Below are 22,443 nucleotides of genomic sequence, written 5' to 3'. Positions count from 1 at the left end.
CAGTGGTGTGAGTCCCGGTCAGAGTCGGAAGGCCTGAGAACCAGGAGCGCTGATGTCTAAGGGCAGGAGAAGAGGGCTCAGCTCAAGAAGAGAGAGCAAATCCACCCATCCTCGGGCTTTTTGTTGTATTTGGGCCCTCAACAGAATGGATGGTCCCTCCCACCATGGCGAGGGCTGATCTTTACTCAGTCTACTGATTCAAATGGGAACACCCTCACAGAAACACTCAGAAATAATGCCTTACAGCATCTGGGCATCCCTTAGCCCAATCCAGTTGATGGATAAAATTAACCATCACACTTGTTAAACATATTGAATGCTTATGGTGTTTTATTTCCTACTCTAAGGGCTAGAGAACAAGGCTGAAATGGGCTTATAAATTTGAAATGCCATTTTCAAGTCAAGCTGAGTGTTTTATTGGTCCTCACGTAGACCAGCCACATTCTGGACGTATCTTGTTGCACATGCTTTCCCCTTATTAACTGGGATTCCCACCTGTATTGTAAGGCTGGAAATTCCATGTGCTGCCTTGACATCTTTGAGCCTCACGGGCTCCAGAGACCTAGCTATGAGTTCTGCTCCCTCCAGGTGAGTCCCCACCAGCAGGAAAGGCTCCCCACCCAGCTAGCTTCCCCCATCAGCCCAACCAGGTGCACCCCTCCCAGCCCTCAACCTAACAGGTTTCATCTCCTTACCAGCCCACAAAATTGTCCAAAGAAACCAATCTCGTCTTCCCAGGGTGGTCAAGGTCACCTGACCCTCTTGTCAGCACAAAGCCGGCCTCCTAGCCCCTGCTGGGTCACACTGTCCCTGAGTGCAGCACCCAGGAGCCCTGCATGGTGTGCAGTGTCCTCCTCCCCCAGGCTCCCTGTGTATGTGACAATAAACTGCTGTCAGTCTCATCTGTCTGGGGCCTGGTGCCATGTGTTCAGTTATCTTGTACTATTCAGGGTGGGGGGCCCCTCCCTCACCAGTGGGGTGACTAGCGGGGGATCAGAACACCACACTCTCTTCCCCAGCGGTCCTCCGGGGCAGCCCTCGGCACCTTTGCCTGTCACTCCCTTATCCTCCTCCTCCTATCCTTGAATGCCAAAGCACTTTCTGCAGTGTTATATTCATCACTGACTATTTCATGGTAATGTGTATTTTTGTTATATTTGTTATATATATTGTTATGGTGTCTATTTTTAATGTTTTGTTTCTTTTGGAGGTTACACATTTTTCTCACACAGATCTCTGTATCCTGTTTCTTCTAATGCTGCTTGTTTTTTCACTGCCCTCAGAGGGTTTTATTGGCACAGTCCTTCGTTGAGCAGGAATTTATAGTTTCAGGAGTCAGTGATGTTCCAAGATGCGTCTGTGTGTTTCACCTGGGAGCAGTGGATTCCTCTCGACCCTGCTCAGAGGAGCCTGTGTGGGAAGTGACGCTGGAGAGCTCCAGGGACCTGGCTTTGCTGGGTAAGGACTTCTTGTAACTCAAAACCTACCTGCTGATATGTTTTCCCCCTGCTGACATCTTGTACAAGCTCTGAAATGCTTGCCTTTAGACTTGAAATCCCTGATCTTTCAGGGCACTGTTTTAGGGTCTTGGCTTGGTGTCCTCTCTTTCAGGGTGAGAGGGCTTTTCTGCCGAGCCTGGGAATGGGAAACTTTGGAGGCCACGCCTTCCTTTGCTCAGAAGCCCGAAAGGGAGAGGGATGAGGACTTGTGCTGGGGCTGGTTTGTATACTCAGTTCAGAACACACATTTAGTGTCTTTTCTCCTGAGCAGGGCGTCAGCTTTCCAAACCAGATGTGATTTCCCAGCTGGAACGAGAAGAAGTGAGCCTGATCACTAAAGAATTTCCAGGGTGTGTCTCTCCAGGTAACAAGTGTCAGGCTGCAAGGACTTGTTGCATGCGTGTGTCACCTTGGGGAGAAATCACTTCAGGGATCCCGGGTCTCTGGAGAGACCAGCACCGTTTGATGTGTCTTGTCAGATGCCTCTGTGTTAGTGATGTCACCCGTCCTCCCTGGGTCTCGCGTGTCCTTACCTTGGAGGGAGGTCACACGTTATGAGGATTAAATGAGTTACTACCTTTGTAGCACCTACTTGTTGGGAACATACTGAGCACTCAGGAGAGGCCAGCAGGTACTGTTGCCTCCCCTGTCTCCGTCTGTACTTTGAATCCCTTCTTCTGTCTCCCTCCCGGCCTTTCCTCGCTTTGACGAGTCTTCAGCTGTAACCTGCATCCAGAGCTTCGGCCCCGACTTCATTCAAACCATCGTTTCTTCCTCTGCAGCCTATAGGTGTTTTAAAAGTCGTTTAAAAACAAATGAAGGATGACTGCAGCCTCGTTATTTTTATTAATAACCTCACGTTCTATATATTTCCTTTCTCATTCCCAAGTTTTTAATCCACATCTACTGCTTATTCAACCCTATTCTCTAAATTTTAATGCTTCTTCATCTTTATCTGGTTTCTAATCTCCATCACAACTGAAATTTCTCTGAGATGTTATCAGTGACTTTTCTCTGAAAAAATGCCTCTTACACCTTTATCTTCTCTACTTTGTGGGAAAGCGTTGATCACCACTTCTTTTTATGTGTTTTTTTAAAATTAAAGACATTGGCAAATATTTATTTGATTTGTGGATAGTGAATGGCTATCTAAGTATAAAGCAAAGAATTGAGTAAAAGAACATATTGATAGGAAAAAATAATCTGATGAACATTGCTGCTGGTTTCCAGTAAGCTTTCTAAAGAACAAGGTTCTAGGAGAAGAATCACCAGGTCAAAAGATATACATATTTTTGTGGCTCTTGCTACATATTTTACAACTTTGGATGTTATCTGTTTTTTAATGCTGGTTTATTAGGTATAAAATAATCCCTTCGGTAGCCTTAATTGCCTTTATTACAGATTTCTATGGATTTGATTACTATTGCTATTTGTATTTATTCTTATGTAAATAACCTATTTATTCAACAAATATTTTTTGAGCACCAGGCCCTATTTCTAGCACTGGGGATACAGCAATAAGCAAACAGGCAGAGTTTCCCTGTGGAGCTTAAAGCCTAGTAGGGGAGACAATAAAGAAAGAAAGAAGGCAGGGAGGGAGAAGGGAAAGTCGAGGAAGGAGGAAGGAGGGAATGAGCATCGGAGAGAGAGTGCTGTGTAGAGAGACAAGCAGCGTGCGGGGGCGTGGGCGGGGCCAGGGTGCTGTTCCACAGGCCCTCAGGCAAGGCCTCTCCTCTAGGCGCCTGCTGAACAGACACTCCATGGAGACAGAGGTCACGTGGGAGGACATTCTGGGCACAGGGAACAGACCCTGCAGTGGATTGCATGGCACTGTTTGAAGGGAGGAGTGTGAGATGTGAAGATTTCCTGAAACTTTGTCTTTCAGTCCTTCTGTGAAAAAATGTATTTCTACCAGCATATGTTTTTTTTCCCTATGAATCTTCCCATTATCTGAGTCGCTTCTTTTTAATGCACGCATTAACTTCTCTGTATGAGGATATTTAAGTAATTTTGGTTGGGGGTTTTGGGGAATGTGTATGCAGCATTTTTTTCCTTGTTCCCTAGATTTTATTGTGTTTATTTATGGCTTTTTCATTACCCCATGCTATTCTGGTGGGTTTTCTGGAGGCAGCAGAGGCAAATACATATATTCCTGACCCTGTTTCCTCTCCCACTTCTTCACCCCTCTGCAGACTTCTCCACTGAGCAATGTCCTAAAGATTCTTCATCTGTGACCGCACTTCACACTATTTTCCTTAGCTCTTTGAATGTCTGTCTAGCCACTAGTATGTAGGCTCACTGAATTGTCATGATTGAGCTTACTTTTCTTTATAGCCTCTGCCTAGCACATTCCCTGCCAGAGTACATATTTAATACGTTTGTTGAGTGAATATTGAATGACATCAAGTAGAATTTTTAGAAATCAGGTGAAAATACAGCTTTGAGGGTTGTAATCATATTTGTGATAGTCGTATCAGTGAGTGTTAGATGAGCATCAGAAAGAGAGAGTGAGAAGGGCAAAGCAGCACCTGAAGAGCAAGAACATCTGGTTGGAGGCCAAAGATGTCCTGGCAAGGTGACAGAAAGACTGGTCAGAGGAGGAGGGGAGAACTTAGGGAGAGCTGGGCTGAGGGAAGAGAGAAAAGCAGAGGGAGAGAGCAACAGTGCCAAGTAAGAAGTGAAAAGTGCCATTGGCCTTAGTGACAAGGAAGCCACCTGTGACCAGGGAACTGTGCTGTGGGTAGAAAAGCAAAGGGGAAACAGACAACTAGAGACTTTGAAGGACAGACTGGCGTTTCAACAGGATTAGCCTGAAGGAAAAGGAAGAAAGGGCGAGAACTGAGAGAAGTCAGAGGTAGAGTGCTTCTGCCAGAAGGAGACCTGAATGTCGTCACAAGAGCAGAGAGGTGTCTGGTAGAGGGGGAAACTGGAGACACAACGAAGTGGAGGGGCATGGAGCCCAGAAAACAAGAGCATGTGCCAACTCTGGATCTCGTTCTTTCCAGATTTTCTTTCATGTTACTACCAGACTAATCTACCATTTAGTCATCTTATTATCCTATCCAAAACCAAGACGAGAGAGCATTGACTGTGTGCTGTGCCCTGCTCTTCCCAGGCCTCGCCTGATGTGCTCGTCCTAGCAACCCCGAGGGGCAGCACTGTCAGCCCCTTCCCAGGCAGAGAAGGCACTCAGGGAGGTGGCGGGACAGGCCAGAATGGGAACACAGCCATTTTGTTTTGTTTTCTTCCTATCTGTCTTTGATTTTAATGCTAATTTTTTTAAAAATCATAACTTTCCTTGCCTTGCTGTGACTTTTTTTTATTGAGGTAACATTGGTTTATAACATTATATAAATTTCAGGTGTACGTCATTATATTTCGATTTCTACATAGGTTACATCAGGTTCACCACCAAAGACTAATTACATCCATCACCACACTCATGTGCCTAATCACCCCTTTTGCCCTCCTCCCTCCACATTTGCTGTGACTTCTTATTTCCTAGTCTATCTAGTAAAAATAGAACTTCTGCATCCTGGCCTAATTTTCTTTTCAGCATCATTGTCTTCTTTTTCTGTACTAAAGTGTTTGTGTGGATAGCAATTGAGTGTTTCATTAGATTCTGCTATTTTATAAAAGATGAGTAGAAAATGTAAAGACAGAGGTGCTGTTCCTAGTGACAGTGTTACACTAGTCACCTTGTTAACTCAGAAACAGAGAGGGAAGTTATTAGTAATGTGAAAAGCAGTGAATTTTTGTTTGGGGGGGTTTTTAATGCTTCTTTATTTTTTTATTGAGTTCATAATAGTTTACATCAATGTGAGATTTCAGTTGTACATTATTTCTTGTCTGTCACCACATAAGTGCTCCCCATCACCCCCTGTACCCACCCCCCACCCCCCTTCCTCTGGTAACCACTGAACTGTTTTCTTTGTCCATGTGTTTGTTTATATTCCACATGTGAGTGAAATCATCTGGTGTTTGTCTTTATCAGTCTGGCCTATTTCACTTAGCATAATTCCCTCCAGGTCCTTCCATGTTGTTGCAAATGGGATGATTTTGTCTTTTTTTCTGGCTGAGTAGTGTTCCATTGTATGTATATACCACATCTTCTTTATCCAATTATCAGTCCATGGGCACTTGGCTTGTGTCCATGTCTTGGCTATTGTGAATAGTGCTGCAGTGAACATAGGGGTGCATATGTTACTTTGGATTGTTGATTTCAAATTCTTTGGGTAGATACACAGTAGTGGGATAGCTGGGTCATATGGTAGTTCTGTTTTTAGTTTTTTGAGGAATCTCCATACTGTTTTCCATAGTGGCTGCACCAGTTTGCATTCCCACCAGCAGTGTAGGAGGGTTCCCTTTTCTCCACACCCTCTCCAACATTTATCTTTAGTCTTAGAGATTATAGCCACTTTAACAGGTGTAAATGGTATCTTAGTGTAGTTTTAATTTGCATTTCTCTGGTGATTAGTGATGTTGAACATCTTTTCATGTGTTTATTGGCCATCTGTAGATCTTCTTTGGGAAAATGTCTGTTCATATCCTCTGCCCATTTTTTGATCAGGCTGTTTGTTTTTTTGTTGTTCAGTTGTGTGAGTTCCTTATATATTATGGAGATTTAACCCCTTATTGGATGTGTGATTTGCGAATATTTTCTCCCAATTGTTGGGTTGTCTTTTTGTTTTGATCCTAGTTTCTTATGCCTTGCAGAAGCTCTTTAGTCTGATGAAGTCCCACTTGTTTATTTTTTCTTTTGTTTCACTTGTCTGAGAAGACATGGTATTTGAAAAGATCCTTTTAAGTTTGATGTCAATGAGTGTACTACCTATATTATCTTCCAGGATGCTGCCTTCTGGCTGCATCCTCACATGGTAGAGAGTAGAGAGGAAGCAAGCTCTCTCATCCCTTCTCATAAAGGCACTAAGGCTCCCCCCCCATGACCTCTCAGGTCCCACCTCTTAGATTAGGTCCCACCTAATCCCAGTGGGGATTAGGCTTCAACATAGGAATTTTGGGAAGACACAAACACCAAGTCCATAACATTCACTGTTGTCAGTTATTCCATTGTATAAACATTTCACAATTTAATTCTATTGTTGATGGATATTTGGGTTGTTTCCAATTTTTTGCTATTGTACACAATGCTACTTTTAAACTTATGAATCATGGTATACCTTTACAAGGCAGATTTACCTAGATGTATATACCTTTTAGTAGACTTGCCAAGCCATTCAGGTTCCCTTTTCTTCAGTCCTTTCAAGACCTCCGCCCCCTTTTCTGGTGGGCTTAGTGTTCCAGAGATACTGTTTCCAAGTCTAGTTCTAGTTCTTTGTGGGTCATGTGTTACAAATATCTTCTCCCAGTATGTGACTTTTTTTTTTTTACTTTCTTTATGATGTCTTTTGATGATTGGAAGCATTTAATTATACTTCCAAGGTTTATTCTCCCTTTTAGTTTTTATGCTTCTTTTTTCTTCTCATTCTCCAGTTTTTATTATTTTAAAATTTCATTTCTTGGGGCCGGCCCAGTGGTGCAGTGGTTAAGTGCACACATTCTGCTTTGGCAGTCCGGGGTTCGCCAGTTCGGATCCCGGGTGTGGACATGGCACCGCTTGGCAAGCCATGCTGTGGCAGGCGTCCCACATAGAAAGTAGAGGAAGATGGGCACAGATGTTAGCTCAGGGCCAGTCTTCCTCAGCAAAAAGAGGAGGATTGGCAGCAGATGTTAGCTCAGGGCTAATCTTCCTCAAAAGAAAAATTATTTCTTAAACTTCTACATAGTTTCCAAACTTGATTATTTTCTCTGTATCATTTATCTTTGAGTGGAGGGAGTTCTGCATAGGCTTTTTATTTGTCTAACCATGTGAATGGATCCCCTTTGCCCTTTATGTTGTTTACTGGGTAGCACTTTGAATGTTCTCAAAGAACTTTAGCTGGCTTGCTGGATGTGCTGATGGAGGGCACTGGCCACCTCTGGTTCCTGTGCTCCCTGTTGTTCTCGTACTTGACCGGATGGGTGCTTTCTGAGGTCACTGGGCGGTGTGTGTGTGTTTTGGAGGTGGGGCCTCCTTGGCTTGCTACTGTTTCTCCTCCTCTGTGGAAGCAGCTCAGGCTGCAAGGAGGAGGTCCAGTTGACGCACACCTCTTATTCACAGCAAAGCCTCCTGCCCTCAAGCCTTTGGTTTGCTGGCTCCGTGTTGATCTCAGCTCTGTTGACTTTGATCAGGCTGACAAGCTGATTCTCAGACTGTAGTTTCCTGTCCTCTGCCTCTCACTGCCTCCAGGCCATTTTGTCTGGGATAACAAATGGGATCTGAAAAAATAAAGTCTGAGTGGCTACAAGGTCCTTCCGTCAGCGTCCCCTCAAGCAGTTCAACAGATTCTCCCTTGCCTGTCCCTGCCACCAGTTCTCATCTTTAAGGAGTAGATATTTAGGAAAGGGTAGGACGCTTTAGGACTCTCTTTCGTGAGAAAATTACAGCCTGCAAAGTTTGCAGGGGAAAGCTATTTTACATTGTCATCCTCCCACACGAGTTTAAGTTTCAAGTATGTTCTGGCATTTTATGATCCAGACAAGTATGTTCCCGAAGGGTAGTTTATATACATTGTCTTACTTAATCCTTATCAGATTATTTTTATCCTTATTTTATATCTGAAAACTCAGACCCAGAGAAACAAGAAACTAGTGAAGATGTAAGTGTGAAACAAGTAACTAGTGAAAATTGTCTCATTTAATACATTATCTTACTTAATTCTTATCAGATTATCTTTATCCTCATTTTATATCCAAAAACTCAAAACTAGAGAAACAAGTAACTAGTGCAGATATAAATGTGCACACAGCCAGGGTTTGAACCCATTCGTCTGACTCCAGGGTCCACAGTCCTTTCACTGTGTCACACTGGGATGTTTGACGAAGAGTTAGTGTCAGGATTACAGGCAGCAGCGTAGGAGGGGTGATGGCGAGTGCCAGGGCCTCTGGATCTGCCTCTGCCAACCCAGCTTATGAATATTTGCCCTAGTGCCATCTTCGTTCTTTAGTCTTGTCCCGCGGTCAGTGACTTCAGTGTCTGTCCCTCCTCCAGAGGCTCACTGTTCTGCTTACCCTGCGTCTGGTTCCCGTATTATTTATAACTGGTTCACTGTTCTTTTGTCCCAGCTCAGTTTCCCTCCCTTCCAGATCTATTCCTAATTGTAGGAACATCTTTGAAAGCTCTCAAATGTCCCTATGGTTATTCTCAGTTTTATTCTCTAATTCCCACCTTTTCAGTTTTCGGTCTCCCAGCTCAGAAACCAATGTGCATTTGAATTGTTTATTTTTTTCAGACTGGGAGACAACACTTGAAACCAAAGAGTCAACTGCAGAACCAACGTTACTGAAGATTTATCCTATGGGTAATAATGGAAAGGGAAGGTCTCTGGCATTCTTCCTTAGGGGAAAATTGGTTAGAGGGGCAACAGAAAAACCAGGATAGACATCTGGGCCAAGTGGCAGTTCCCCATAAGGAAACCCCCACTGAGAGAAGGGTCTGTAGAGGTAATGAATTTGAAAGATATTCCAGTCAGGGTTCAGTCCTTGATACACAACAAAGTATTCCTAGGGGAGAAAGGCCCCATAATCAGAATTCACATGGAAAAGACACTAAACAAAATTCTGAATTAATTAAAACTCAAAGAATGTTTGTAGGAAAGAAAATCTATGAATGTAATCAATGTGGAAAAACCTTCAGTCAGAGCTCATCCCTTCTTAAGCACCAGAGGATTCATACTGGGGAGAAACCCTATAAGTGTGATATATGTGGGAAGCACTTCATTGAACGCTCCTCCCTTACTGTACACCAAAGAATTCACACTGGAGAGAAACCCTACAGATGTAATGAATGTGGGAAAACCTTCAGTCAGAGCATGAACCTAACTGTTCATCAAAGAACTCATACTGGAGAGAAACCCTATCAGTGTAAAGAATGTGGAAAATCTTTCCGCAAGAATTCATCCCTTATTCAACATGAAAGGATTCATACTGGAGAGAAACCCTACAAATGTAATGAATGTGGGAAAGCTTTTACCCAAAGCATGAATCTCACAGTACATCAAAGAACTCACACAGGAGAAAAACCCTATGAATGTAATGAATGTGGAAAAGCCTTCAGTCAGAGTATGCATCTTATTGTCCATCAGAGAAGTCACACTGGAGAAAAACCCTATGAGTGTGGTGAATGTGGAAAAGCCTTTAGTAAGAGCTCAACTCTTACCCTGCATCAGCGAAATCACACTGGAGAAAAGCCGTACAAATGTAACAAATGTGCAAAATCCTTTAGCCAAAGTACATATCTAATAGAACATCAGAGACTTCATTCTGGGGTAAAACCTTTTGAATGTAATCAGTGTGGGAAAGCTTTCAGTAAGAATTCATCTCTTACTCAACATCGGAGGATCCATACTGGAGAGAAACCATATGAGTGTATGGTATGTGGAAAACATTTCACTGGGCGATCATCCCTTACTGTACATCAGGTTATTCATACTGGAGAGAAACCTTATGAATGCAATGAATGTGGAAAGGCCTTCAGCCAGAGCGCATACCTTATTGAGCATCAAAGAATTCATACTGGTGAGAAACCCTATGAATGTGATCGATGTGGAAAAGCCTTCATTAAGAATTCATCTCTTATAGTGCATCAGAGAACTCATACAGGAGAGAAACCCTATCAGTGTAATGAATGTGGAAAAGCCTTCAGTCGGAGTACAAACCTTACACGACATCAGAGAACTCATACGTGAGGAAAGTTTTCATTGGACCCATGATTAACTCTTCAGTGATAATCAGATAAATCATGCAATGCAGAAACCTACTAAATGTAATGGTGTAGAAATCTTTCAGTTCAAGTATACCTTCCAGATACTACAGACCATCGCAGAGAAACCATATCAAAGTGGAGAAATCTTGATTCTGAAAGTGAAACTCACTTTATATCAGAAAGTTTAAGTAGCTAATGTTCTAAACGAGGAGGATTCCCACTGAAGATAAGCTCCGTTGTAGCATGCTGCAGATTCTCCTTTGGACGTCAGAGACTTCACACTGGAGAGCATGTGAGGGTGCTCAGCTGGACAGCCCAAAGACCTGGTACGTAGTCCTGACCTGCCACTCACTTGCACAAGTCACCTTTCACCAGGTCACAGTTTCCTTTTCTGGTAAATGAGAGATTTGAGACTTAGAAGGTCTCCAGGATCCATTTTAGCTGTAACATGCTACAGACCTATAAATGTAATGAATGCTAGGAGATCTTTGATCTTTTACCATGTTATATACGTTATCTAGATGCTCCTGTTCCACAGTCTGGTTTCCCTGGATGTTCTGAGACAAAATTCTCTACCTCTGCCAAATCCTATTATCCCCCCGTCCCTCCCCCTCCCCCTGCATTGTTATTTTCTCCCCTAAATATAGGCTGGTTGCTACCAGGTGATGGAACAATTGTACAGATCTTAATGCAATAGCATGGTGTTCTGAGTTCTCAATTAATAGTCATTAAACTGTTTAAATAAGCTAATTATTTAGAAAACAATATAAATTAAATGTAGTCTTTAAGTACACAGGATTCAGAATACTTATCTCTGTATCAAACTCTTGGAAAGGAGAAGAGCAAGGCTGAACGCTAACAGATGTGAAAATTTGAACTAGGAACAAAATCTCTGCAACTCAACATATTCAGACAATCATAGGGAGATCTTATAGATCTATAGTTATGATAGGAAAGACAATTTCGTTTATTTCACATTTAATAAGTGCTAAATATGCACTAGACATGATTAGAAAATCAAAATGAATAAGATGTATTCTTTGTTTTCCAAGGGCTAACCTAAGAAATTGGCAGTAGGATGGGAGAGGAAAGGAAGAATTGAAGCAATAATGAGGCAGAATCTACATAAGGTGGTAACTGATTAAATATGGGCACCTGAATTTCTTATTTGAGGGGAAAGGGGGTGCCCTAATTAAAAACACGTAAAGTTGACCAGTTGGGTGGAGCAATGATGAGTTCATTTTGGGGGCATTTTGCTGAGTTATGGATATCCTAGCAAAGTCTCCTGACGGGCAGTAGACTAAATAGAAGGGCAGTGATAAAGGGCCCCTGGGAGGACTGTCATTGACCAGGCAAGTGGAGGAAGTGGAGGCCCTAGAAGCTGAGAGGAAACAACAGCCAAAGGAGAGAAAAATCAGGAGAAGGGGGTGGCACACAAGTAAAAGGAGAATTTTAGCGTAGGGATAGGAATGGTTACTGTTTTCAAATCCTAGAGGGTTAAAGTAAGGTAAAAACAGAAATACAGCCTTTGGTTTGGGTTATTGATACCCTCTGTAAATTTTAGTGGGCCACAGAGTGAGTTCAAGGTTGAAAAGGACTTAGTAGTTTGACTGAGAAAGAAGAAATTTAGAAAGATAACTGGAGGGAGATTGGGGTTGAGAGAGGGTCTAGAGATTAGAAGAGCTTTGGGCTACAAATAATAGAAAGCCCAGTTAACAATGGCTTACAAGCAAATAGGGATTTATTTTTCTCACATAACAAAACTGGTGGTGGTTGGCATTGGTTCAGAGACCAAATAGTTCAGTGCCTTGTTTTCCATCGTGGTCATGTGATGGCTGCCACAGCTCCAGAAAGTATCTGCATTCAAGGCAGGAAGAAAGTGGGTGGCTAGCACCTGCAACGTCTGCCTTTTATCAGAAAAGGTTTCCCAGAAGCCCCTCAGCAGACTTCTCCTTCCATCTCATTGATCACAGCTGTGTTACCTAGAGGCTGGTAGCAAAAGGGGCTGGGAACGTAAGTGTTTAGCTCTTCTAGCCTCTATGGTAGAGGTAAGCAAAGAAAAGGAGGGTTCGAGAATGGGGCTGATGTAGCCAACCAACAATCCACCAGAGTGTGTGTGATTTAAGGTAGAAGAATTGAGCATGTTTATCACTGAAAAGAAGAGGCGTAAGAGAGTCTGAAGGTGCAACAAGGAAGGGATGGGCAGCTCAAAGTGGGAAAATAAGATCTGGGGCACAGGAGGAGGCCATAGGAATCTATTTCACTAGGAGGAAGGAAACTTTCCACTGGGCGAGATGGGAATCAACGATGGGTGCAGAAGATGTTGTGGGTGGCAGTGGGGAGGTTCCCTATGGACCCGGAGTGTTTGGACCTTGAGCAGTTCAATCTCTTTGGGCAAGGGGACCTTTAAGGTCTACCTCTTGGAGTTATAACAGGCAAGGACAAAGGGGAATGAAACACTGAATTAATTGTATCCTCAGAAACTTAGGTTTTTAATAATGTGTCCCCTTACACCCAGTTTCTTCCTTTCCCTTATTTCTTTTTCTTGTTTCGCACCTGATCTCAAAAGATACAAATGGAAGGGAAGAGGAAAGGGGACAGAGAGATTGGTAGACCATAGATGAAAATGATAAAGACAGCAGCAAAATAAAGGCTCAAAAGGAAGGCACAGGACAAGAGGGGGAGGAAGAATGAAGTGTATTGAAGCCTAAGATGGACGCAATAACTCAGAATTGGTAAAATATTAATCTTAGAGGTTGCACCAGAAGAAATGGGTCAGATAAATGAAGGTTTAACTACTTTTTCCAGGCGCTTTGGAAGCCTTCAGCCCTTGTATGTCAGTTCCCAGGCGTCCTGGGCAGGAAGGAGGGGACAACTTTTGGGCTGCTCCTCTACCAGCAGGGGCAGGACTCCTGGTTCTGCTTACTAGACATGAAGCCTTAGGCAAGGCACTTAACATATCAGGGCCTCAGCTTTCTTATTTGTTAACAGTGCAAACCTCATAGCTTTGGATTATGTTCAATACTAATGTAAAGTGCTTATAAAAGTGCCCAGTAGATATCTAGGTAGTGGTCAGTAAATGTTACATTATCACCCTCATATACCTGAAAATGGAATATCAAAACTTAGCATGCCATCCAGAACCCTTAATTATCTTAGAATCACTAGGTTCTCAAAGCAGATGCCTTGTAGAAAGCTTGTATAATTGTGGCAGGCTGTCCCTTGCCTGGGTGGCCGTAGTAGCCTCCTAACTGGCTTTCCTGGATCCCTTGTAGCCCAGCCAGCATCTGTCTCCACAGCTGACCAGTGACTCTGTCAGGATGTGCTCAGCCATGGGGCTCTTGCTCAAACCCCTTCAACAGCTTCCCATCACACACAGAGTAAACCCCAAGTTTCTATGATGGCCTTCAAGGCCCCTAGTTACCTTCCTACCTCATCTCCCACTGCCTTGTTCCCCATGCCATCTCCACTCATACTGGCCTTGCTGAGCCTCGAACTCGCCAGGCACACGTCTATCTCTGGACAGCATTTCTGTCCCCTTCCCTTTAGAGGCTCTTCCCAGATGTTCACATGGCTTCCCCCACTGTCTTCAAATCTCTGCTCAGATGTTATCTCCTCAAAGAGAACTTCCCAGCCCCACCCTCTAAACCTTGACACAGCTTCACTGTGTCAGCACTACCTGATACCTATTTTCTGTTTCTTATTGACCACCTCCCCGAGTGGAATTAAACCTGCACAAGTGCCTGGTTTTCTCTGCTATTTCTCCAGCCCCCAGAACAGAGCCTGACACATGATGCTCCCAAGTGTCTACAGGATAAAATTTTCAATGGAACGCAAACAAGATGCCCTAGTGTCAGGCAGGGCCACTGACACTGCTTCCTAAGAGGCGACCAACAGTGACCTGACAAGCCTCAGGCACTTTCTCGGCTATTTTTCCACCACTGACAAAGTTAAAGCCCTCTCATCGCTCCTTCCTGAGCGCCATGAAAACGGGTGTTCAAAGGCAACGAGTAGCTCCCGTCGCATGTTTATATCTATCGCTTCACCCTTGCCCGGCCTGCAGAAGACTGTCCGCAAACGGAGGACCACCTCCTCCTGCCCCGCAGTAGGGGAAGAGGGGGCCCCTGGGCATCCGAGCTCCTCCGCCCGGGAAGGCGCCGAGAGGCTCGCGCTCGGCCCCCCGCCCCCGCCGGCCCCGCCGCGCCCCCCGGCCGACCCTCCCCTGCGCGGTATCGTTTGCGCCCGCGGGGCCGAGGCGCGGTCCTCAGTGAGGAAGCGGCCTTGTCGGCTTGTGGCCTCCTACTCCGTCCTCGGGGGCCTTCCCCGACCCGCTCTCGTCAGCGGCCCAGGCGCTGCTTCCCCGGAATAACCTCTCCCATCCCGTGCTCAACTTTTCCCTAGTCTCTATGTCCTTGGGCATTTTTTCAAGGCACACAGCGATTCCAAGTCTCACCAGAACGGAACCAAGTCGGCACATGCGGGTTAGCGCACAGGGAGTCATCGGCAGGAGGAACGGCGACCCCCGCCGAGGCCTCTGGGAAACGTAGTTTCAGCCCCGAAAACACTAGACCTGGGGTAGGGGGCTGAAGGGCGGGGCCTTATCTGCGCAGGCGCGCAATGATGTTCTCGGCCCGGCGCTGGTGCAGGAGCTCGTGGCCAATTCGCCTTCTGGAAACAGGAGTCTGGGAAGTAGAAGTGCTGCCCCCCTCGGACTTGTAGGGATTCAGCTCTGCGGTTCCCAGGGCAACGCGCAAGCGCAGTTCAGACCCCGGCTGCAGACTCCAGCTCATTGTGTTCTGCCTGCGATGTGGCGGTTGCGGTCTTTTGCCGCCGGTACAGGTTCCTCGAAGGGCAACTCAGTGGTGACCAGGCACGGTGGCCACAGCCGCATGGGAGAGCGGGAGCGGCGGTGCAGTGGTCGGGCCCGGGGACAGGGAAAAGGGAAAGCCGAGCAGGTCTGGGTTGTGGTCCGTTCTGGAGGACGCTGATCTGATGCCCCAAACTTCCCGGGATGTATGGCTGAGGTTTGCTTCCAAAGAGAAGGAGGGAGGACGGCCAGGTGTGGGCTCTCGGGTTTAGAGTCCGAACCTGCGAGTGCATGTGGAGGAGGATGCGGTCAGGGCCTCTGGCGTGTGTCTTGGAGCCGACGACGGGCAGCCCGTTTATGCTCCGGGAATACATGCCCCGGTAGGATTCGGAGCCCTGTATGCGGGACTCGCCGGCCGGGGCAGCGCTGGGTAGCCTGTGCAGCCGCTCCCCGGGGACCTGGCAGAGGGCAGGACGGGAGGTTGCGTGAATTAGATTGCTAGCCCCCCACCCCCTCAACAAATACGCTGCTTCTCGCCCACCTTTGACTCTAGGTCATCCAAACTGGGCCCCAGAGAGGGAGAGGCCTAAGGCCAGACAAGGGCTTGGCCTGAGAGAGGTGAGCAATGAAGATCCCGCCTTCCTAGCTTCCTTTTTGAGAAAGAAGACGACCCTCTTTCCCCACTTCCTCCCCTCTCCTGCCCTCCCAGGATTAGGCAGCTGTCCAGGCAGGAGACACACTTCTCTTGAGACCTCTCAGCATAACTTAAGGGCGAAGGCCAGAAGGTGGGTAGAAAGCATGAGAACTGGGGCTGGAGGGTGGCTTTGGCCAGGAGAAGTCAATGTATTTAAGATAGAAAAGGAGGATTTGTCTCCGATGCTAGGGGAAAGATGTGGGGGGAAAGTAGTAGCATAGTGAGTGAGTCCCTTTACAGTGGAGGTGAGCAGAAATACCCTCCGAAGAAAGAGAGAGAATTGGGAGCAAAGAGGGACGAAGAATTCACTGCTTGGGATATTGGACGCCTCCCAGGATATGAATGCTCACAGCATTGCTCTGGACTGCTGTGTACTATCTTTTGATCCAGTCCTCTCCTCAAAGTTTCCAGCCTGAGGAGCCCTGCTCTCCTTGTCCTTAAACGGGCTCATCAGAGAAGAAGGAATGGCAGTCAGCCACCTGCCAACCATGGCCCAGGTGAGTGGGGATTTGCTATGGGGTCCCTCCAGATTGCCTGAGAAGATTTGAATCTGGAGGTTTGAAGAGTGTGAGCATGTTTCTTTCCCTGACCAGGAGCTTTTCTCCCAATCCAGTCTCGCTCAGAGGCTGACCCAGTTGCTCCCCGCCCCCCACCATATTGAGCTTGTCCCAGTGGATGTTGGAGCTAAGTATCCTGCTAAAGGTATTGTCAGTGACACAACAGGAACTGGAGCCCACGTTGGTCCAAAATGGAAACCTGTACTCTTTCCACTGGCAAGTAAGATTAGGGTTGTAAAGCAGTAAAGGCAGTGCCTGACATAGGAGTTGAGAGAAGAGAGGAATTCTGACACTTTCTTGGGGAGGTGGGGTGGACTGCACTCTTTTTTAAAATGCCATTTGGCTTTTTACTCCAGAGGAATTTTAGGTACCAATGAAATCGTTCAAATGATATGTTTTCAATTTCAGTAAATTACTAAAAAGCTTTGAGCAGTGCCAGCCTGTTTAGAGTAAGAGTGTGGACTCCACTTTGAAGGAGATAGCATTTGAATGTATGAATCCTGATGAATTTGGTAAAATTGTCTAATTCCTTCACATTTAAGCCTGTCCAGGACAGGAATCTGTGGCAGAAATCGTTGGAAGGGGTGAGCAGCCAGTTGAGGGTGCTGTGTTCAACCCAGTGGCAGCTCACTGGCTGCTCACCCTCCTCCTCCTGGTTTCTGACTTGTCCTTTAGGACTCATCCTAGGCACCACTTTTTCTGTGAACCCTGTCCCCACGATGCCAGTCCACTGTGGAATTTCCGTGCCCTAGCCTTTTCCTCAAACTCGTTGGTGTCACACATTTGTCTCCTGTTTACAGGCTGCCTTGATTTGGTTGCCATTCAGCAGACCTCTTTCAGGGATGTAAAACGTGCCGGGTGCTGTGATCTGTGCAGGTGATACAAAGGTGGACAGTGGTCCCTGGCAAACTGGTTCATGGGTTGAATCCAGTAAGTGTTTCTTGGTTGCCTACTTTGTGCAAGGCTCTGGGTGCAGGTGATAGAAACCCAGCTCAGACTGTCTTAAGCAAAAGTAGGCTTTTCTTGGAAGGGTACTGGTATATCTCCCACGTATTTTTCCAAAGGCAAAGATGCAATTGGATTTTGGCTATGGAAATGGAGTCTAGAATAACCTAAAAGTCCTTTCTCTTGGACCCTTGGCTTTCTTCTCTGGGCTTCTGCTTAACTCTTCTTTCTCAGTGCACAGCAGCTCCCTTGGCCTCTCAGGCATTAGTTTCCAAGGACGGCGCTAGTTGTGATCAGAGAGAGAGGCAAGGTCACATTGCCCAGAACGACTGTTTCCATGGGAACCGTGTATGTGTGTTGGGGGTGAGCAGGTGAGCAACTGAAAGAAGCAGGAGTTGCTGAGCAACAAATAATAGGTGCTAGGTGCACACGACGTGTTCTGGAAGACGTGCTGGGGAGAAGGGAGATGTGGAGACGGGCACAGCTTCCTGGAGTTCACAGTCCAAGGGCACGGAAAGCTCACATCAAGTGGGACCCAGCGTTGATGGACCTGCACAGGTGATGGGATCAGTCGAGGAAGGCCGTGCTGAGGAAGTAATGTCTAAGCCGAGACCTGCGGAGGGTTTGGTCATGGGGTGGGGGTGGAGGCAGGGCTGGGCACATTGAGGGAGATGGGAGAAAATGTTTTGTCAAAATGAACAGCAGGTATGAAGTCCCAGTGCTGAGGAAACATGTTTTCTCCATGACATATGTTTCTTCAAGGTGGAGAACAAGGTCTAATAAAACCTCGGCCCCTAGGAGACCCTGAGGAAGTGCTTGCCTTGTCACAGAACGCCAGGCCCCCTATGCTAACGTCCTGCAGATCTCAACTGGCCCCCGGGGCCCAGGGTCCCAGCATTCCCCAGAGAGCCCCGTGAAGGGTAGCCGCTGGTGAACAGGGACGGGTTTCCTGTTACAGGAATCGGTGACCTTCAAGGATGTGGCCGTGCTCTTCACCTGGGACGAGTGGGCACAGCTGAGCCCTGCTCAGAGGGCCCTGCACAGGGAGGTGATGCTGGAGAACTACAGCACCCTGGTCTCGCTGGGTAAGGGGCAGCCTCTGAAGGCTGATCTTCACATCTGGACGTTGCTCTGGGACCCTTCAACTGGTTACATGTGAAAGGTTGGGCTGGAGTGGGCTGACCGAGGATGTCGTCTTCAGGGCCACTGCCTGCCTATCCTTGGTGACTCTTGGAGTCTCAGTGCAGATGCCTCACAGGGGACTAGGGGTCGAATCCTCCTCCCTTCTGGCGGGGAGAAAGACTTGGGAACAGATTGCTTGTGTCAGGCCTGAGCCATCTTTGCCTCCTGGGAACTCATCTCTACCCTGGGCCTTCCTGTTATGTCACCTTTTCCAGGAAGTTTAGAGGACCAGATCTCATCCTTGCACTGATTTTCTCTCTGGTGTGAACACATATGGTCCATTTTTTTCCTTTAAAAACAGGACTCTTAGGACCTGAACCAGATATGCTTTCACAGCTGGGAAAAGGGGGAGTTTGGATGCCAGAGGACGCCTCGAGATGCCTCTGTCTTGGTAAGAACCCTGCGTCTGGGAGGCATCGGGAGGAACTCGGCAAGTGCGCTAGGCCTGTGGAGTGAGAAGGAGTATCTTTTCCCGTGTTCACCTCAATACCGTGTTGCCACATTTGTCCCTGTGTGCATGTGGCACTCCTTTTATGTGGCAGTTTGTCCCTCCCTGGACCCTCCTCTGCATGATTTTTCTTCTCTCCTTATTGGGCATAGCTTAATACTCTGATTTGGAAAAGTCCTGACATGTAGTCTGGGCATCTCCCCCCGGTGCTTGTGTGTCCTGTCGTCCTGTTCAGCATCTGACAGTGCAGTCTCTGCTCGCACTGCTCCAGTGCGGAGGAATCCCCCTGGGCACACACAGCAGGGCTGCTTCTGGTCCTAAAGGCCAGTCACCATATGCCTACTGAGGCAGCTCCTCCAGCTGAACATTGCACATTTCTTCAGCCACCTTCATATTTGTTTGTCCATGTGTATGTACACTCAGCCAGCATTTCACTATTCTCCACCTTGGGCTGGCATCCCCTTGGGCTGTAAGCACTGTGGGAGTGCGGCCAGGGTCGTGGTACATTTTGCTGTATTGCTCACACCCAGTACAATGCTTGGCACCTCGTAAGCGACATGGACTTATTGCCTGGGGCTACAGAGAACATGACGGTGTAGTGGCTGATACACTGGATCTGGTAGCGTAAGAGCAGGAGCAGGTGCCTCAGTGTTCTGGAGAGCACGTTGCTTTGTGTGAGACATGACGCTTCACCTTCAGCTAGCATTTTGTAGACTCTAAAATATTTTGTAAAACCTTTTATTAGTGATTTTTCAAGGTAGCCCAGTGAAGTGGGCAGGAATTTATACACTACAGTAAATACCTATATACAGTCATACTTTGTGTACTGACGGGGACACATTCCAAGAAATATGTGGTTAGGCGATTTCGTCATTGTGCGAACATCATAGAATGTACTCACACAAACCTAGATGGGACAGCCTACCACACACCTAGGCTATAGATACTAATCTTATGGGACCACTGTCATATATACAATCTGTCCTTGACCAAAATGCCATTATGTGGCACGTGACTGTACCTTCAATGTCTAGGACCCAATCTGTTAGGGAGTTTAAATATCTGAACTCCAAAACTCAATTATCAAAAAAAAATCTTTTAGCTTACCCCAATAACATTCTGAATTTCTATTGTAACCAAACTAAGGCATTTTTAATATTTCACTCTGTATTATACAAGCAGTGCTATAACAAAAAAAAGGCGGGAATTGAAAGAAATTCACCTGCTGTCCTACCACTCTGGCAGCCTAACGTCGTTCATTCTTCCCTTGGTTCATCATTAACACGAATTCTTTGTTGCGCTTGGTGGGGGGAATATGAAGGTAAATGAGGACTTTTATGCCTAGAGGCATTTCGTAGTCAGGTGTGGGTAATGACATGAAAAACCAGGTGGTCATGGTTCAGTAATATTTCCTTATCCACACAGGCCTTATTTGCGAGTTTCTTGTAGGTGCGTTCTTGGGTGTAGAAATACCGCATTTAAGAGTATGTGCTTCAACTCTCCTAGATTTCCTCAGATCGCTGATTAAATTAGTTGTTCCAAATTATAGTCGTAATTGATGCACATTCCTGTTACTTTACATTCTTGCCAAAATTTTGAACTGTCAGACTTTTAAAAATTAGCCCTGGGGCTGGCCCGGTGGTGTAGTGGTTAAGTTCACCTGCTCTGCTTTGGCAGCCCCAGGTTCGTGGGTTCGGATCCCGGGTGCAGACCCAACAATCCATGCTGTGGCAGTGTCCCACATATAAAGTAGAGGAAGATGGGCACAGATGGTAGCTCAGGGCCAGTCTTCCTCAGCAAAAAGAGGGGGATTGGTGGCTGATCTTACCTCAGGGCTAATCTTCCTAAAAAACAAAAAAAATTAGCCCATTCCTGAGAAGTGGTATCTCACGGTTTTAATTTGCATTTCCTTATTTACTAATGAACTTGAACATCTCTTCCTATGTTGATTATTTGTGTTCTATGACTTACATATTCATATTCTTTGTCCATTTTTCTATTACAGTTTATCTTTTTCTTATTTATTTGTAAAGGAGTTCTATATGTATTCAGGAGTCTAATACTTTATCAGTTAATATGCATGTCAGTCTATAGCTTATCTTTTCTCTTTCTTTACTAACAGAAGTTCTTAATTAATGAAGTAAAATATATGTCTTTGTCTTTTTTTTTCCTGCTTTATCTCCCCAAATCCCCCTGGTACGTAGCTGTATATCTTAGTTGCTCGTCCTTCTAATTGTGGCATGTGGGATGCCACCTCAGCGTGGCCTGATGAGCAGTGCCACGTCCGCGCCCAGGATCGAACACAGCAAAACCCTGGACCGCTGCAGCGGAGCGCACAGACTTAACTGCTCAGCCACGGGGCTGGCCCCTGTGTTTGTCTTTATGATCAGAAAGCATTTTTTTTTTTTTTTAAGATTTTATTTTTTCCTTTTTCTCCCCAAAGCTCTCTGGTACATAGTTGTATATTCTTCGTTGTGGGTCCTTCTAGTTGTGGTATGTGGGACGCTGCCTCAGCGTGGTTTGATGAGCAGTGCCATGTCTGCGCCCAGGATTCAAACCAACGAAACACTGGGCCGCCTGCAGCGGAGCGCGTGAGCTTAACCACTCGGCCACGGGGCCAGCCCCGATCAGAAAGTATTTTTGTGCTTTCTGTGTCCTGTTTAAATCAGCCTTTCTACCCTTAATCCAGGAGGGAAGGACTCGGTGTGGTTTGCTCTTGGATCCTCAGCACACCAGGGTCCAGTATGTATTTGTTGAATGAAAGCATGACTTTCTAGTAGTATTTACTTTTATCTTTTTTTTTCTTTATAAGTCTCATCAGAGTTTTGCTTTTTCAGTAGACTTTTCCCTTGTTTTTTTTTTTTTGAGGAAGATTAACCCCAAGCTAACATCTCCTGCCAGTCCTCCTCTTTTTGCTGAGGAAGACTGGCCCTGAGCTAACATCCGTGCCCATCTCCCTCCACTTTATATGTGGGACACCTACCACAGCATAGCTTGCCAAGCAGTGCCATGTCCGCACCAGGGATCCGAACCAGCGAACCCCGGGCCACTGAAGCATAACGTGTGCACTTAACCGCTGCGCCACCGGGCCGGCCCATTTAATAGACTTTTAAATGAATAAATATTTGGCTTTGCTGATCCTTTCTTTTTTGTCTTAATCCATTTCATTAATTTTTTCTCTTTGTTATTTCTTTCCTTCAACTTTTTTGGAGTTTATTCTTTTTCTTTATGTTCAGTATTAAATTTTATCAAAGTAATACATGCATTTGGTTTAATGGAACTACAGTGTTTACTGTGAAAAACAGTGGCCCCCGTCCCCCTTTTCCCCATTCTCCCTTCTTTAGAAGTAACCACTTTCTCTTCTTTTATCTGATTATTTGGTATATTTGGTTCTGTGTTTTCAAGTAACATGTTTGTGTTGCTACCTCTTGACTTTGCAGTTTTAGACATTTTTTATGAATTCCTTCTATAAAACGTGAGGACTCAGCTCACCTCCCCAACTCCTCAT

General features: G+C 45.8%; 2 protein-coding genes across 18 annotated transcripts in view; both read left to right on the top strand.

Moving 5' to 3' along the window:
• Positions 1–11,052, top strand: part of ZFP2 (ZFP2 zinc finger protein) — a 22,297-nt gene extending 11,245 nt beyond the window's left edge. For 7 of the 9 annotated variants that reach the window (XM_046665758.1, XM_046665757.1, XM_046665763.1 and 4 more), the window contains 3 exons: positions 1,327–1,458; positions 1,771–1,863; positions 8,831–11,052. In XM_046665758.1, the coding sequence (XP_046521714.1) occupies positions 8,906–10,285 (1,380 nt within the window). In that variant the 5' untranslated portion in view covers positions 1,327–1,458; positions 1,771–1,863; positions 8,831–8,905 and the 3' untranslated portion in view covers positions 10,286–11,052. Of the gene's footprint in view, positions 1–1,326; positions 1,459–1,767; positions 1,864–8,830 lie in introns of all 9 variants that reach the window. The other 2 variants (XM_046665764.1, XM_046665766.1) reach the window with 2 other exon arrangements.
• Positions 11,053–14,915: 3,863 nt separating this feature from the next.
• ZNF454 (zinc finger protein 454) overlaps positions 14,916–22,443 on the top strand; it is a 21,852-nt gene continuing 14,324 nt past the window's right edge. Inside the window, exons 1-4 of one of the 9 annotated variants that reach the window (XM_046665753.1) lie at positions 14,916–15,135; positions 16,208–16,300; positions 18,264–18,390; positions 18,789–18,878. In XM_046665753.1, the coding sequence (XP_046521709.1) occupies positions 16,268–16,300; positions 18,264–18,390; positions 18,789–18,878 (250 nt within the window). In that variant the 5' untranslated portion in view covers positions 14,916–15,135; positions 16,208–16,267. Of the gene's footprint in view, positions 18,391–18,788; positions 18,879–22,443 lie in introns of all 9 variants that reach the window. The other 8 variants (XM_046665748.1, XM_046665751.1, XM_046665749.1 and 5 more) reach the window with 8 other exon arrangements.

The sequence above is a fragment of the Equus quagga genome, chromosome 7 (genome assembly GCF_021613505.1).
Source record: "Equus quagga isolate Etosha38 chromosome 7, UCLA_HA_Equagga_1.0, whole genome shotgun sequence".
Classification (NCBI taxonomy): domain Eukaryota; kingdom Metazoa; phylum Chordata; class Mammalia; order Perissodactyla; family Equidae; genus Equus; species Equus quagga.
Note: the sequence above shows the minus strand (reverse complement) of the source record. Positions and strands in the feature narration are given on the sequence as shown.